The sequence below is a fragment of the Chrysochloris asiatica genome, unplaced genomic scaffold, assembly GCF_000296735.1.
Source record: "Chrysochloris asiatica unplaced genomic scaffold, ChrAsi1.0 scaffold00169, whole genome shotgun sequence".
NCBI classification, from domain to species: domain Eukaryota; kingdom Metazoa; phylum Chordata; class Mammalia; order Afrosoricida; family Chrysochloridae; genus Chrysochloris; species Chrysochloris asiatica.
The window spans coordinates 6,444,590-6,462,691 of record NW_006408687.1 but is presented as its reverse complement, the minus strand read 5'-3'; the positions used below and the strand labels follow the sequence as shown (position 1 = coordinate 6,462,691).

Below are 18,102 nucleotides of genomic sequence, written 5' to 3'. Positions count from 1 at the left end.
TTAATTAGAAAAATCAAAAATTGGTAAGTAAATGTAAATAATAAAACAAGCTGCCATTTGACTCATGGTAATCTATGCATGTCAGAGTGAAAATGTGTTTCATAGGGTTTTCAGTGACTGATTTTTCTGAGGAAAAATCACCAGGCCTTTCTTCCAAGGCACCTCTGGGTGGATTCAAACTTCTAACCTTTTAGTTAGTAGCTGAATGTGTTCATCAGTTTGCCACAAAATGTAAGTAATAGTAATAAATATAAGTTGGTTTTCTGAGATAACCAAATTGTTGTTAAGTGTCATCAAGTCAGATCCAACTCATACCGACCCCGTATAGGGTTTCTGAGGAGTGGCTGGTGAGTTTGAACTGCCGATCTTTGCATTTCTCTGAAACACGTAGTCTCCATTTCTTCTCTTTTAAGTCCTCTTCATTTACAGGGGTAATTGCAGAACAAATAGATATTAGTGGTGGTGCTTAAGAACATGTCAAATTCTTGCCATACTTTCTGAGACCTTGGAAAACTTATCATTTTAAAGTGAATGATTCACTGTTGCAAGGAATGTCCCAACCTTTCTGCTTTACAAATGGAAATTTAGACCTAGTCACTGTGTAGCTCTAAAATCCAGCAGAGGCTATAAAAAGAAAACCCTTTGTAGAACTTTTGAGACTGCCCCCTCCACCTCACTGCCCTCTCCTGCCCAAGAAGAGTTAGCAGTTTCTCTGTTTCTCAGTGTATTTTTAGGGACTTTCATTCATCATTTGATGATACGTCAGCCATTATTTAATTGCTATGGAAATTGCTTAATTCACGAAACCACAAAGTTGAGTGTAGACTTAATTCTGCAGGATGCAACTCGTAAATAAATCCACTTTCACACCTCTCAGTAGGCACCCCATTCAAGTTTGGACCTAAGTAACAAAATCACCTTTAAAATGTGACATTACGACTAGCTAATGATAAGATAAGAAATTTAGCATGTGCTAGTCATTGTATTGCTTTGTTGTTGTTGCTAAGTGCCATCGAGTCAGTTCCGACTCATAGCAACCCTGTATAATGTTCCCAAGGAGCAGCTGGTGAGCATGAATCTGCGACCTTGTGGTTCAAACCAACTATGCAGTCCAGCACATTAACCCACAGTGCTACACCAGGACTCCAAGTATAAAATTGACCCTTGCACCTACTGGAGTCTCAGTGTGGTGCTATAGAATAATCACTGGACTGCCGCTAACTGCAAAGTCAGTGGTTCAAACCCACCAGCCGCTCTTCAGAAACCCTATACAGGATCACTATGAGTCAGAACTGACTTGACACTAACAACAACAACATGCACAGCGACAGATGGGATTATAAATGATAAATGAGAGAAGTAAGGCACAAAGAGGGTCAGACATATAGCCAAGATAGTAAAAGGATTTGACTCCAGAGTTTTTTAAGTCACTGTATCGTATTACCTCCTTGAATTAAAAACAAACAACCAAGGGTGATGGAGTGAGGACGGGGAGAGAGGCAAGTAAATAGCTTTCATTTGAAAACTTCATGAGTCAATAGGTTGAGTTCATACTAACTTTTATTGATAACTACTATTTTCACTTAAACACCATTTTAAGATTTTTTTCAAATGAATTTCTAATTAACATTTGTTGTTTTTAAGTGCCAGCGAGTCGGAGCCGACTCATAGTGACCCCTGTATAGGGTTTCTGAGGAGCAGCTGGTAGGTTTGAACTAGATACTACATCTACTCTTCACAATCTATTACCTCCTTATCTCACACTTCCCATTTACAATAATAATATAAACTCTATCAGACTACTTTGCATATTAGCAACACCTACCTGGCAATAATGAACTTCTGGGTCCCTGACTAGTGGACCCCGTTTGTTGGTGCTGTTAAGCGCCGTCGAGTCCAGAGAAGCAATCCTGCATTGGGTTTCCAAGAGTGGCTGGGGGGTTGGAACCACCAACCTTGCAGTTCAAACCAAACTTGCGAGTAGCCCCCATATTCACATAGAAAAGAAGCTTAAAATGCGTAGTATTTCCCTGTCCAGGAGGGGAGAGGAGATGTGATCTCACTGGGGTATCTGGTGGAGTGGAAAGGGGATGGAGTGGGGGATAAGCCTTCTGCAGTTATTAATTCAGGCTTGTGATTGATCAATTTTCATACACAGAGTTGATCTACTTGAACTTATTTTGGAGGCAGAAACTGTCCTAACTAACAGTCTTTAGAAAAGGGCTCTCAGCATGTAATTGGCAAGAGCAAGAAGCATTTACCAGAGATGCCACGATAAGCCAGCACCAGAGATACACATTCTCTCTGGCTGTTTTCGCTTAGATAAATGGCCTCTACAAGGTCACTTGATTTTTAGAAGTTCTCGAAAGTCAGCACGAGAAACATCCTTCATTAACACCTTCATAAATGTATACTGATAATGGTAATGTTTTTGGAATTTAAGTAAAAAACCAGAATATATAGTGTGCTGAACTAATAACCAGAATCATTATGTGGGAGACAAGTTTTGTTCTGAACTGGTTTGACAAAGAAGGCAGATAATACATCTATGAAAAAGATACGAGGAGCAGACTTGAGCAGACCAGCCAAGTCTCTAGTCAGGAAAAATGTAGTTAGTTGCTGGGGCTGAAGAACGGAAGACGCTTAACACAGTCCTGGCACAGTTATAACCTGGAGAATGATAATCTATTTTCAGAATCTGTTGGAGCAGAGCACCTCAGGAAAAGTCTCTCCTTTTGAAATATTCTTTTCCCTCTGGCTTCATATTCCCCAAATTAAGTAATACCTAAATACGGTACTCCTTTTATTGAAGTTGTTGTTAAGTGCTGCTGAGTCGTTTCTGACGCACAGCAACCCTACATAAAGGGTTTCTGAGGACTGGCTGGTGAGAATGAACTGCTAACTGTCCGTTCAAAGGGACTTTGCAGTCCAGAGCATTAACTCAAAGCAGCACGAACGGTTCTATATTCACTTGTCTTTCTAAAAAGTTCTGGAGCTAATATTAAGTCTTTAACTGGTATTTAAAGAAATCTTTTTACTTCTCTACAACACCTATGTTTGGGCTCTATTTTTCAGCTGAGCAGGCTTGAGAAATATTTCTATGGGATAGCAAAATAATATTCATGGATATCCAACCAATTCCCCACCAGACAATAATGCCATTTAGTGGGAAATAAATAATAGATGATTTGGTTTTCACATAAACATTTCCAATCTCTTTAAAACACAAGGAAAGAAAAACAGAAAAGATTTGGATAGCTAGGCAGTAAGCCTGAAGTCCAAACTGAAACTGCATGTTACATTTATGGGTTGTAAAAGCATTTTTGTGGTAGAATATGGAATGGGTTAGAATTTCAGTGGTGGAATAAGATCTGTTCTTCTGTGGGGAGGAATAAGGTGATTGAAGGCTTAGGGAGGGCTGCCTTTATAAATTTTTGTGGGCTTATGCTGGAGAGAAAATGGTTTGGGGCAACACTGGGCAGATCATTTCTGGGCAGGAGCAGTATAAGGGGGCTTCAAAAAGTACATGGAAAAATTTAAGATTCCATTTTCCCATGAACTTTTTGTAGCCCCCTAGTATTTTCTCTCAAAAGACTGTGTGTGTATGTGTGTGCAGATACTGAATTTTGCTTAACCTTAAACTATTTCCTCACTAATGATGCCTCTCCCACATCCCCCACACAATCATATTGCTCCACATTCCATCTATCTTTTACAGCCTGGTTCAAATCCCATCTCCTTCAAGAAGAGCCCTCTAAATCTCTCCAGTTAGAATTAATCACTTTTCCTCTCACGGCGTAATAGCGTATTATTTAGCATAATAAGTCACGTGGAAACATATATATATATATATATATATATATATATTTTTTTTTTTTTTTTTTTCATTTTTCCTGATTAACTGTGAACTCCTTATTTTCATCTTCGAAGTTTCCTTCAATCTGTTAATGGTCCATTTCATAAAATCTCTGTTCTATAAGGGCTTGGTGAATGATTGGATTCTCTGTCGGGGTAAATAGCAGACCTAGAAGAGAGGCAATGCAGGGGGTGTTCTCCCCTGGGCCAGCATATATGCAAATTCCTAATATCTCATAGGTGGGAAGGGTAACCCATCACTGATACGCAGTGAAAGGGAGTCTGAGGATGGAACTCAGAATCAGGTAGGGAAATGAATAGATTTTTGGAAGTCAGGATGCTCTGGTTCTATTAAGAGCTCTGTTGAAAATTTCCAACGTAAAGTTCTTCATAATCTTGGTATCATTCAGAGCTTTTACTAGACAATTATGTTATGTGAGAATTTGAAATTCTGATTTTCCTGTCTTACCAGGATAATGTATAAAAAGAGCTCAGATGGAAGTTGGGACTTAATCTTCTATTGTTGAGACTTAAATGTGATAAATGCATGGAAAGCATCCTTAGCTGAGACCCTGACATGCAGCAGGAACTCAATATCCAATAACTATCATCCCAGAGTATGGCACCATAGGGTAAGTACTCAAGGGCAATTCGAACTGCAGGGTAGGTGGTTCAAACTCACCAGCTGCTCCTCGGAAACCCTATACAGGGTCACTATGAGTTGGAACCGATCCGATGGCACATAACAACAACATCAACATTAACAACTACAGTTACTTTGTAAATGCAAAAGTCCAACAGAAACACAGAGTACAAAGCTTGTAGTTTAAAAATACTGGTCATGGGCTCTAATCCATGAACTAAAACAAAAACAAGAAAATCCCTAAATTTTCTTAATCATACAACCTTGCACTGAGAGGTAGGTGACATCCTAAAATAAGGATAAAATATAAATAAACCGAACTCAGTGTCAGCAAGTTAATTCTGACTCATAGTGACCTTGTATACTGTTCTGAGGTTGCAAATCTTTACAGTAGCACAAAGTCTCATCTTTTTCCTGTGGTGCAGCTGATACATGTGAATTCCTGAACTTGTGGTTTACAGTCCAGTGCTTACGCTTGAGCACCACCAAGGCGTCTTAAAAATATATAATATATACACACTAAAAACAAAACTAGACAATCCCTAACTTTTCCTGACCATGGATTCTTACATAGCGAAGTAGGTTGATGTGCTAAGAAATCACCTCAAGAAAATAAACTGCAACTTTTCTTATCTAAAAGGAAGACAGGGCGGGAAGGGAGGTTGGGCAGGAAGAGGGAAGAGAGTAATGCTATAGCTTCCATGCAGGGCCAGGACACAGGGAGCAGCTGCACATACCTGGCACATTTTGTCTGCAATGGGAGATGACCTGGATCTCACATGCACAGGGACGGTCAGGACTTCCGAGCGCTCTAGCAGGTCCTCCGCTGACTTGGATTTTTCCGTCCTCCCAGCTTTGGTTCCCCAGGACAGCTCTCCAGGGGTCCTGTCCACCCTCTGGGGACCCCGATGTCCACAGTTAGCTCCACCGTGCAGCTCGGCCCTGGCTGGCTCCCTTGGGGCCTGGTGGTCCCCTTGTCGCTGTTCCCAGAGAAGGCGACCGCTGACAAAGGAGCTGCTGCGATTCCGAGGGGTCCGCGGGGGCTCTCCCGCAGTCACCGGCGCTGCGGCTGGCAGGGCGGCCTCTCTGCGTGGCTGCAGGTTCGGCTCCCCCAGCGAGCTAAGGCTGGAGGCCGCGGTGAGGCCAGGGCCTTCGGGCCCGGGCTGGAGATAGGAGCTCTGGGTGCGGGATCTGAGCTCCTGGAAGCCGAAGCCTGAGGATGACGAGGGCCGCTTGCCGGTCTTGCGCTGAATGTAATCGGCCAGGGCGCTCTGCTGGAACTGCTTCAGCTCTGGTCCTGAGAGGCTAAGGGTCGAGCAGGCCTTCCCGTCGCGCTCAAAGATCCGGCGTCGATCCGCCACGGTGGTCTCCGGAAAACGCAGAGCCTTCCTCTGCAAGCCCAAGGGCGTTGGTTCCACCTCCTCGGAAATGCCTACCTCGTTCATCTTCTCGGGCTCCGAGTAGGATAGCTTCTTCTGCTCCGTGGTCAGGCGCCGGCGTGCACCTCTGCGGGCAGTGGAGGGCACAGGCTGGGCTGGTTCACCCGCCACTGGGGTCACACTGTGCCGCTCACGGGGCGTATGTGGGGATGGTGAGGTCACCGATGGCGCCTCGGGGCTCCGCAGTGCCACGTGGGCAGAGGCGGGTCGGGGCCGCCAGGGCCTGGATGCCCCGGATGCCCCCAGTTCGAGGTCCTTCCGTCGAAAGGAGGTGGCTCCCAGGACACGGGACTGTGCGTCCTTGATGCTGTTCCGGTAGGCTCGGCTGAAGGGGGCGTCCAGCGGGGGCGACTCGGGAGTGTCAGACCTGTCATCTGACCACACAGCCTCTTTATCAACCTCGCTTAGGAGCTGAAATGTGCTCTGGCTGCGGAGGAGGCGGGCATCCCGCCTAGGAGGATCACTGCCTCGGAGTGGGGGTCCACAGGTGCCATCAGCACCCCTGGTCAGCTGCTGATCACATGGTTGCCAGGAAACCTCTTCCAACTTTGTTTCTCCGTTTTTGAAGTGCTGCTTCCCATTGCCTAGAGGATTGATGGATTCAGAAAACCGGATATTGGCTCTTGCCTCCTCAAGTTCATTTCCAGAGGTGCTGGAAGTTGAGACTGTCCTGTTAGGTCTGTATGTATGGCCATAACTGGAGCAGCCTACACTTAAGGATCTCTGGCTCCCTTGCTCTCGCTGCTCGATTTTGGAAACCTTCTCCAACACAGAGCAAGGCTTCCTGTACTGAAAGCCCTGCAGAGACGAGGCCATGCCAGAGCTGAGCTGTCTCCTGCCCAGACTGGAAGTCTGCTGGTGTGATGGGGAGGAGGGTTCTTCACACCTTGGGTCTGAACTGTGGAAAGAGGCTGATATGCAAGTTCTCCCCTCAGGTCTTGGATAGGAAACTGTCCTGTCCAGATGACTCGTGTGGTCAAGACCAACTTTCCTTCCAGCGTCCTCATCCTTGGTGTTGACTATAGCAGCTGGTTTGTCATCTGGGTAGCCCTCCTGAGATCTCCCTCCTAGCTCTAGGCTACTTTGCCTTCTTAGACTCTCTGGAATGTTTTGGAGAGATGAGAACGCTGACTTGGTCTTTTCAAAGTTTCTTGACAGGCTTTGGCCTTCTCTCTCCTGCCTCCTCTGGAGGTTGGCATTGTGGTCTTCCCGGAAATCCACCTCCCAAGGTTCTGAGAGCCTACCAGATCTCTTGTCTTCTGCTTGCCAAGCCGGAGCCTGGGGTGGTTTGAGGCTGTGGTGATTAGAATATGATTTGTTGCTATGGGTGATCTTTCTTTCACTGGGATGTGGGCTGTTGCCTTGGGGAGATGCAAGATGTCTCCTCAGGGAGGTATCCTCCTCATTTTCAGGCACTGATGAGAAATGAACTTTGTAGGGGACAAACTTGGCTGTAGTTTCTGATTTCCTCTCCACCAGGGACACAGAATCATGTTCCAGAGGCTGGTAGAAGGCAAACCCAGGCCTGCTAGACCCATTTTGGTTCCCATTCTCATCAAAGGTAACCATCTTGTCACAAGCAGGCGGAGGGGCTGTATATCCACTTTCCTTGGCCAGTGCAGGGTAGAGCATACCATTACTGTTCATGGAAGGCTGGGGTATCTGGGCAAAGTGTGGCTCCACAGAAGGTACAGGGTAGATGCCAGTCGGGAGCAGAGGCTGGCCTGGTTGTGCCTTCTGGATATAGTTATGCTTGGGCTTCACTGGGGGGCTGCTCTCTGGACTTTTCTCTAGTACCGTATGTAGCTGTTCCTCTAGGAAGGAAGACTTCAGGGCGCCTGACAAGCTTGCCTGAGGCCTGCAGAAACGTTTCTGATCAAGGCTAGACCAGGAGCTGGGCCTCTCACGGTGCCGGATGGCTGTATAACTGTCACTCCGAGCTGGAGGCAGCGGTGCACCCACCTTAGGAGGTGGGTTGTCAGCGGCAGTCTCCAAAGAACGGGGACACTGCTGGTTCCAAGATGGGGGAGGCACTCCCTTGCCCCGAGAAACATTATGGCACTTATCAGAGCTCTGACCTACGGATGCTCGGGCCTCCCTACCTTGAAGAAGCAGGGCTGAAGAGTTTACCTCATACTCTTCTGACACTCCCCTCCGAGTATCATAGACTGTCTTCACATAGCGAATGTCTGCTTGCCTCATTCCTTCCAGGAGGCCACCTCGAGCAGAAGTGGTATCTATGGAGCCTGAGCGTTCCCGAGTGGCGATGCCAGGAGGCGGATACTCTAGGATGCTAGAACTGGTGGAGAAGGAGCTGTAAGCAGAGTCTCTCTTGTTATGCAGGTGACTGAGCTGGTCAATGCTACTGGTGGACTTGGCAGGAGAAAGAAGATGGCAGGGCGGGTATCCCGTACTGGGGTCCAAGCTCTCCATGCTCCCCTGGGAACTGCACTGGTCAGGACTCCTCCTCAGATAAGCATGGTCATAGTTGGAGAGGTCACTTGTAGAGGAGCTGGAAGAATGTGAGACAAAGCAGTTAGCACACTGAGAAGTTATCATCTGGCAGGGCTTACAAGCACAGAACCCAGCTTATAAATGTGCTCGTATGCAAGATGTTTTGGTTTTTTTAAGGGTGGGTTAAAAGGACCATATTTGGGCCTTGTTCAGCCACTGTGTGTGTCATCACCAGGAGTAATTGTCCAACACTGTAACCTATGTGCCTCTTATTAATCATCCGGGCTTGGAAGGAGAGGAACAGGGTGCATCGAGGAAGCCATGGGACAGTGCACTGATGTGATTTGCTATGTGCTTGAAATGACATTATGCTTGTGCCAAGAGAAGACAGAGGTGGGGGAGGAAAGAAGAGAAATGGAGGACTAGTGACTGAGATAGAATTTCGTGTTTCTTAAGGCTATTAGAGGGATGAAGGGGAAAAGTTTAATAAGAACAGGCACAGGATGGGGCAGAGAACACTGTGCATATGTATATGTTTTTAGCTAATATCTTTCCTTTTTATGGAATTGGAGGCTACGCCCTGGCAATCTTCCTGGAATCTCAACTGTATTAGAGACAATTTGTTTGTGATGAGAAAGCCAAACACAAAGCTGAATGAGAGAAATACACAGAGAGAAAGCAGACAGAGGCAGAAAAGACTGACAAGAAAAAGAGAGAGAGAGAGAGAGAGAGAGAGAGAAGAAAGCTTTATAAGTAGACCTAATCACAAGAGGCTCATGTGTGCTGGGACACCATCGCTTAGATGTAACTTCCTGGTATATTTAGGAGGACTTGGCATGGGCTCTCCTCTCATGGGTACAGCACACAGGCAGATCTGCTAGGGAATCGGGGCCCTGACACCACCCTCTAGGAACAGTTCTTCTGCCATTTTCTGGAAATAGTCATTTCAATTACCAAGGCATCACTTTTAATGATGGGTGAAAACAAGCTGGAATAGAAGTCTTCATTCTCTAACCCATAGGGTCAGCCTTCCTATCAAGATGAACGTACCTTAGAGATGCTAACGTTCATACAATGGTCTGTCTACTTCTCCAACCTCATTTCCCACCGTTCTCCTTGACCACTGCACTGTAGCATAATGGTCTCCTTGCTGTAATGCAAGCACATGAAATATAATCCCATCTTAAGTGTCTCAGGGCCTTTGAATCACTTGAATGACTCCCTTCCTTTATTCAGGTCTTGGCTCCAAAGAGGACTTCTTGGAACTCAGTATCTAAGAGGCAACTCTTCTCCCCCACTCCTTATCTCTTACTCTGCTCTATTTTCTTCATAGGGCTTGCCACTGCTTGGCATTACACCATATCCCTTTGGTTACATGACAGAGACTTCAATTCTATCTTCAATGATTATTAATAAAATACAAAAAGATCAGAAACCAATATGACAAAACATTAATTCCATGATAGGTACATATATGCTTGTGACATTACTCTATTTATATGTGTTTAACTATAGTTTTTGAATACTGAAAACAGTAAAGAGCACAAAGTATACGAAAATACTTCTGAAAGTGTACCCTAGAACATTTACTACTCTGATGATCAAATATTAGGCTTAATAAGTTTATTAACTGCAAGCTTCTGAGTTTTCAATAAACTATTGTTTTATGTCTTGATCACCACTTTGTTTCCAAAACCTATAAATCACCTAACATACACTGGGTGGTGGTGGTGTTAAGTACCATCGAGTCAGTTCTGATTCATAGTGATCCCCTGTAGGGTTTCCGAGGAGTAGCTGGTGGGTTTGAAGTTTATAGTTCACAGTCCAATAATGGTAGTCAATACATATTGTTTCATGAATAAGTACTGGTACTTTAGTATTTCCATACTGTGACTTCAAAAATTTTTTTCAGGGTCTGGACCATATGCCGCTCAAGGTCTCTTCTTAAGTATTTTAATACTTTAGGACCACTGTGTGAGATTACTGTAGGAAGCAAAAAGATAATGACAAGAGTCTGAGGGAACGTAGCTGAAATAAAATGTCAGTGGAATTCCAACTCCAAACCAACCTGCAGATAGTTAGAATACACCTTCAGTACCTTTGGACTGCTCTCATCATTCCTGCCCTTCCCCCATCCAGCTACCTCATTTACCTGCTTCTTAACGAAAAACATATTCACAAGTTGAGAACTAAAATTGGGTTCTTAGAACTAACCAAAGCCCAGCAGAGGGATACCAGCCAGTTGATTCAGCACGCTAGACCACTAGATGCCACCGTGCTCCTCAGAAACACACTTGGGGTGCTTTTCTATCTGCAGCTGCGACATGAAATGGATGGGGAACTGGATGATTTGTGTCGGGGTGGGAGAAAATTCACATTTCTGTAACATTTGGAGCAATCTGAGCTTTCTTTTCTTCATTTGCACACAACACAGTACTTTTGTGCTAACTTTTGTCCAAAGGAGTTATTTTGAAGCTTGAATTAGAGGGATAGAGGTGGTGCACACAGTACATGGACAGATCCACCTGCCTAAACTCTTGTGGAGTTCAGGATGTGGAGAAGGAAATAGGAAGTAGAGAGGATTATTGTTGTTGTTAGGTGCCATCGAGTTGGTACTGACTCATAGCGACCCTATGCACAACAAAATGAAACACTGCCCGATCCTGGGCCAACCTCACACTTGTTGCCACACTTGAGCCCACTGATGCTGCCACTTTGTCAACCCATCTCGCTGGGGGTCTTCCTCTTTTTCTCTGACCCTCCACCTTACCAAACATGATATCCTTTTCCAGCAACTGGTCCCTCCTGACAATATGTACGACATATGAGAGACAAAGTTTGGCCATCCTGGCCTCCAAGGAGCACTCTGGCTGCACGTCTTCCAGCACAGATCTATTGGTTCTTTTGGCAGCTCATGGTACATTCAATATTCTCCTCCATCTTCAATATATTGTACTACTCAGTGTCAATTCCACCATTCCCCTGAGACCTCCTGGAGGGCACCATAGTTACTGAAAGCAGTCACTCTAAGCACCAATTGCAGTCGTCTTATTTCTGCCTGAAGACTGGTCTGGATTTTGATAGTCACTGCATGATTTAAGACTTAATGAAGGTTAGTCACCACCTGTCTGTCAGTTTATTATATTGTGGTAGGTTACATGTTGCTGTGATACTAGATACTATGTCACTGGTATTTCAAATACCTGCAGGGTCACCCGTGGTAGGCAGGTTTCATCAGGGCTTTCAGACTAAGACAGATGAGCAAGACAGACCTGATGATCTACTTCCAAAAATCAGCCAATGGAACTTTATGGATTACAACAGACACTGTCCAACTAGCTTGGTTTGGGCATGTCATCAGGAGGGTTCCACTGCTGGAGAAGGACGAAGTGAAGGGTCAGTGACGGCGAGGGAGATTGTTGGTGTGATGAATTGGCACAACAGCTACAAAGATAGATTGAATATGCTGGCAATCCTGAGGATGACACAGGACCAGGTGACATTTCTTTCTGTTGTACATAAGGCTGACAAGAGATTTGGAATTGATTTGATGACAAGTATCTATCTATCTGAAAGTACCATGGACTGCCAAAAGAACCAATAGATCCGTTTTGGAAGAAGTACAGCCAGAGTGCTCCTTGGAGGCCAAGATGGCTAAACTTCGTCTCTCATACTTTGGACATATTGTCAGGAGGGACCAGTCACTGGAGAAGGATATCATGTTTGGTAAGGTGGAGGGTCAGAGAAAAAGAGGAAGAGCCCCAACAAGATGGATTGGCCAAATAGCAGCATTGATAGACTCAAACGTGGCAACAGTAGTGAGGTTGGCACAGGATCAGGCAGTGTTTTGTTCTGCTGTGCATAAGGTTGCTATGGGTTGGTACCAACTCGATGGCACCTAACAACAACAACAATCTATCTATCTATCTATCTATGGAGTCCTGGTATGGCACTGTGGGTTAATGTGCTGAACAGCAAAGTCAGTTTGAACCGCATGTTCAGCAGTTCAAGCTCACCAGCCGCTCTTAGGAAATCCTATACAGGGCCACTATGGTTCAGAAACAACTTGATGGCACTCAACAACAATAACAAATATCACTCTCTCTATATACATATATATCTTTCTATCTCTCTACCCATTCATCCATCCATCTATCTTCCTAAGTTAGGAGGCACCTCAAGGACCCACTCACTGTTCAGAGACACTCTACTGATACAAACTTGCATTTTCATACTGTTGTGCTCGTTTATGCAATTACCTTAAAGCTCATTACCGGGTTTCACTACGCCTCTGATAAGTCTTCAGCCTGATCATTATAATTAATTGCATTTAGTAAATGTTAGTAAATGTTTAGTAAATGAACCCACTTGACGGCACTTAACAACAACAATGTACCAGGAACCACATAGTTTTATATATGTTATCTTATTTAATCCTCACAACATTCCAATGAAATGTATATTATTAATTTTTTAATATTATTATTTAGTATTATTAATTTCATTACAGATGAGGAAGCCAAGCCCCAAGAGATTCATTCAATGATTTGTTCAAGCTCATATAGTAGGTGGTAGAGTTGAGATTTAAACCCAGGTCTGACTTAAAAGGTCAAGTATTTTATTCCTAAGCTTTTCTTCCTTCACACTGTTAGGCTCCTTACAACTTATATACCCTTTTACCTTATAACAGCCCTCTATGCCTCCAGATCCATAAATCAAATACACTGTGGGTATGGGGCACTGCTATTTTAACAGACCTGCCTTCTGAGGGCAGAGGTCAGACAAAGTTCTTCCAAGATTACTGGGAGGGACACGGGCAAGGGAAAGGGGTGTTTGTAGGAAGGAGGGTAATGGAGAAAGCATCTCTTCTGTGGTGTGAAGTCGACCCTAATGTGCTGAAGAGGTTCATCCTCTTCAAGTCTATGAATCATCATCTATCAGTGAACCAATTTGATCCTTGCCTTGATCAAACATAATCGAGTGAGTTTTGTCCTTGCCAAATGTGTTGCCGTCACCTGTTAGTTAAGGAATTCTTTCAGAAGTGGCCCCCAACCCCACAATACACACATCCCAGCATTGGCATCCTCTTTCATATGTGGAGGCTTAAGCAACTTACATTCTCTTGACCCTCCCATCTCCTTGTCATTTTCCCTACCCAAGCACTTCCAAAGAGTGGCAGATGGTGGAATCTGGCTTTCTGGGATGAAGGAATACATTCCAGTTTGTGTGGGTTCCAAGTTTGAAGTCAGTCTTGAGGAGCCCTAATTTGGTTCTCTCATTAATAAGTCTGATGGAGGGTGATGGGGTGGGGGAGGGGGGAGCTCAGGTTTGAACTTGTGATTCATAAATGGATTTTTATGGGCTGCTTTTGGATGTAACAAGGGTTTAGAGTAAGATGCTAACTAAATTCTTCCTTGAATCACACACTCCTCCCCCCCCCACGCACCCCCCTAAGAAAACAGTGTTCAACCTTCAGAAATCCCCTGCTGAACTCCCTGGCCAAGGGCTGTCAGTAAGTAATTAAATGCTTCAGGCTGTGAAAGTCATTAGATTTTCCACAGAGCCCGACCTTCCTGCTTCAAGTCCTATCCTCATATTTATTCTTGAGAGGTGATATTCCTTAGTCTGAAGTTTGGTCTCCCCTCACATGCTTTACTCTCTACCACATCCATTCCAGCATTATGTCTTGCTAGGGACCTGGGCTGCGTTGCTTCTCTTTGGGAAGTTGACATTTACTGAAACTGCCAAACAGAGGGCAGCAAACTCAGTGGCTAGCACCTTAGCATCAAGAAAATTCTAGACCAGTCTGATGAGTTACTTTGTGTAACTAAGCCTTGCCTGCTAAGTCCTTGACTCAGTTGGGAAGTAATGTTTCCCATATGTAGAGTCTGGTAGAAAAGGCCAGAGTCCCCTATCTCTGTGATAATAGTAACTTGGGCATTCCTGATACATGCTACCACATGATGAACCTTGGAAATTTTATGCTCAATGAAATAAATTGTCCACAAAAGGTCAAGTACTGTATGATCCCCACTTAAATGAACTATCTAGAATAGGCCAGTGATAGAGACCACAGTTTATTAGTGGACAATAGAGGGAGGAGTCCTGGTGTGGCACTAGGATAAGCACTGGACTACTAATCAAAAGGTTGGCAGTTCAAATCCAACAGCTGATCCTTGGAAACCCTACACTTATAAGGTCGCTATAAAGTCAGAATCGACACTATAGCATTTAACAACAGATGCAGGAGGGAGGGGGAGAGAAGGGAAGAGTTGCAGTTTAAGAAACACTGAGCTACATCTCTGATATGCAGAGGGAAAATTTGGGAATGGATGACGGTGATGGTTGAAGAACATGATGAACATAATTAATGTCACTGAAATGTACACATGAAGATCATTACAATTTCAAATTCTTTGTTACACATATATTTATCAGAATACAAGAATAATGACTTGGTTATTATTTTTATTTAATCTCATTTGGATTCAGTTTTTCCAATGGAGTACTGTGGGGCTGCTGGAACAAAATAATTAAAGCAGGGCAAACTACAGCCAAAGGACCAAATGTGATCAACCATCTCTGTTTGTAAATAAAGTCTTATTGGAACACAAGTACACTCATTTGGATCTGTACCATCTATGGCTGTTGGCCTGCTACAACAGCGTAGTGGATAATTATAATAAAAGTTGTGTGACCCGTAAAGGCTATAGTATTTACTACCTGATCCTTCACAGAAAAATCTCCCAACCCCTAATTTAGGTCATTGACTTTTAAATCTTTTTTTTTTTTTCTTTTAATTTAAACATTTAATGCTATAAATTTCTCTTTCAGCAATGCTTAGCTATGCCTCTTAATTAAAAAAAAATAACACAATTGAGATGTAATTCAATACCATTAAAACTCACCACTTAAAAATATATAATCTAGTGATTTTAGGAATGGATGGATTCCCACAAATATCTTAAATGACCAGCCAGGGTTCAAAATAATTCTGATCTCTCTTCATACGGATCTACCCCAGGATTTGAAGATGGCTCATAAACATATTAGGAGTTTTCAGAAAATGAAGAAGGGAGAAAGTAAGGTAGAGAGATCAAAGAAATCATTTAAGAAATGATTACATTAAAAAACAGAGAAGATAGCATTTCTCTCTGGGAACACAATATTTGACCGAAACCAACTCTTCAGTCTCAACTGTGCCACTTACCTGGAATGGTAGCTTTGGTGCCAGGGAGTACCAATCGTGCCCTGGGATATTTGCATCATGCTGGCATCGGGTTGGTTCTCCCTAAATTTGGTTGAATGCCAAGAGTGAGGCCGGCCTGCTGGATCACTGCGCCTAGGGGGACATGGGAGAGAGCAGTCCCTATATATAAGCAGCATTCATTGACAGCCGAGTCTCTCTAATGATGTGCTTTTCAGATTAGGCAGCAGAAACTTACGTATCCTTAGAGACTGACAGAGACATCAAATAAGTACTGGGAAGTCGGTTTCATGAGCTGTTTGTCTTAGTGACCAGTGTTTTCCTCTGCTTTATTAATATTTTAATTTTGTCTCATTTTTAAATAATTTCAAGCTTACATTAAAAATGCTGCAAAATGTGTATAAAGAAGCTTCATCTAACCTTCATCTCGATTTCCTAAATGCCAACATTTTATATTTTATTAATTTAAAGCCTCGACAGTTGCCTTGATCTTCCTTTGTTGTTTGTTGTTGAGTTCCGTCCAGTTGGTTCTGACTCATAGCGACCCTGTATAGGGTTTCTGAGGACCAACTTGTGGCTCTGAACTGCTAACATCCAGTGCTGATCCTTCAGTGCCACACCAGGACATTTTTGGTCTCAGTTTTTATTCCTGGTATAAAACTGGGAGCACAATCCCTTCCTCCCTCCCAAGAGATTTTGTGTGGCTATCTGGTAAAAAACCTTCCAGGGGGACTTTGAAGTCCTCTGTCATATATACTAATGCTGAAGAAATGCTAATATTATTTTAATTTCTTGGTAAAAAAAATCCATAAAATTTAATAGCTATTTTTACTGCTGTAAGTTACACAGTGTTTCTCTGCTATTCATAAGGTTTTCAGTGACTAAATATTCGGAAGTAGTTCATCACTCCTTCTTCCTAGTCTGTCTTCATCTGGAAGCTCATTTGAAACCTGTCCACCATGGGAGACCAGTGGCATCACTTTCAGAATCACAGCAACTCACAAGACACCACAGTATGACTTAAAATATTTATTGATGAAGATCAAAGAGCACAGCCTTCTGTATGGATTGCATCTCAATGTCTAGAAAACAAAAATCCTCACCAATGGACCAATCAATAACATTCAATGGAGAAAAGATTGAAGTTGTCAATGACTTCATTCTTGGATCAATCATCAACACTCACGGAAGCAGCAGTCAAGAAATCAAACGACATATTGCATTTAGGCAAATCTGCTGCACAAGACCTTTGTAAAATGTTGAAGAGCAAAGATGTCAGCTTGAGGACTAAGGTACACCTGACCCAAGCCATGGTATTTTCAATAACCTCATATGCATGTGAAAGCTGGACAGTGAATAAAGAAGACCGTGAAAGAATTGATGCTTTTGACTTATGGTGTTGGAGGAGAATACTGAAAGTGCCATGGGCTGCCAAAAGAACCAACAGATCTGTGTTAGAAGAAGTGTAGCAAGAGTGCTCCTTGGAGGCCAGGATGGCCAAACTTCGTGTCTCACACTTTGGACATGTTGTCAGGAGAGACCAGTCGCTGGAGAAGGATATTATGTTTGGGAGGGTGGAGGGTCAGAGAAAAAGGGGAAGACCCCCAGTGAGATGGATTGGCAAAGTGGCAGCATCAATGGGCTCAAGCGTGGCAACGATAGTGAGGTTGGCCCAGGATCAGGCAGTGTTTCGTTCTGCTGTGCATAAGGTCTCTTTGAGACGGTACCAACTCGATGGCACCTAATAACAACAACAACAAAGTTATACAGTGTAGACAGCAAAATGCTCTCCCAAAACATTTTCAGTTTTTGAAACATCCTGCTGTTATAATGCAAAGGTCTGATAAAGACAAAGGAAAGGATAGGAGTGTTTGCAGACTGTACTACCGAAGAATGAGTCTGGTAGGAAGGAGTACACTACTCTAGAAGGTCAGAATCAGAGGATAGTTGCTGTGCTTTATTTTTGGCAAAAGAATGAGGTGAGTTACCAGGCATTTTGTGCTTGAAACTCTTAAACTGTGAGACTAAAGGGGATTTTTCTAAAGTTTGAAGCACTTTTATGGAGTCCATGTTGGTATTATGAAGATAAAAACTAAAGAATTTCAACTCACTGTACATGGCTGTATGGCTAAACATATGTCTATCTGTTTTCTATGAAAAAAATTAATTTGCTTTTGTGCTTTAAATGAAAACACCTGATCTAATAAAATTTCCATTTCATGTCTTAAAGCGGTATTAATAATACTGCTAGAATAATACTATGCCAGGTGTCAGGGGATTTGAGTTCTTGCCTGACTCAAGTCATTAACTTGATGTATGACCCTATATGAACCATTTTTCCTTCCAAAGCCTTAGTCTGCTCAAGAAATGAAGAGATAAATAAAAGATTGGATTAACGTTATTTTTAAATAACTTATTTTTTATTTTTTAAAAGAGTGCTCTTTGGTTATGACCCACAGTTTTCCTGCTTAGAAAAATATTTGCCGAACTCTTGGTTTCTTTTG

The 18,102-nt window shown here is 43.3% G+C and overlaps 1 protein-coding gene across 1 annotated transcript in view; it reads right to left on the bottom strand.

Annotated features, from left to right (window-relative positions):
* The window catches only part of SHROOM3 (shroom family member 3), a 585,172-nt gene that overhangs the window by 39,159 nt on the left and 527,911 nt on the right, over positions 1-18,102 (bottom strand). Inside the window, exons 4-5 of the mRNA XM_006871583.1 lie at positions 15,602-15,733; positions 5,236-8,449 (exon numbers count right to left, since the gene is read on the bottom strand). Of these exons, the coding sequence (XP_006871645.1) occupies positions 5,236-8,449; positions 15,602-15,733 (3,346 nt within the window). The remainder of the gene's footprint in view (positions 1-5,235; positions 8,450-15,601; positions 15,734-18,102) is intronic.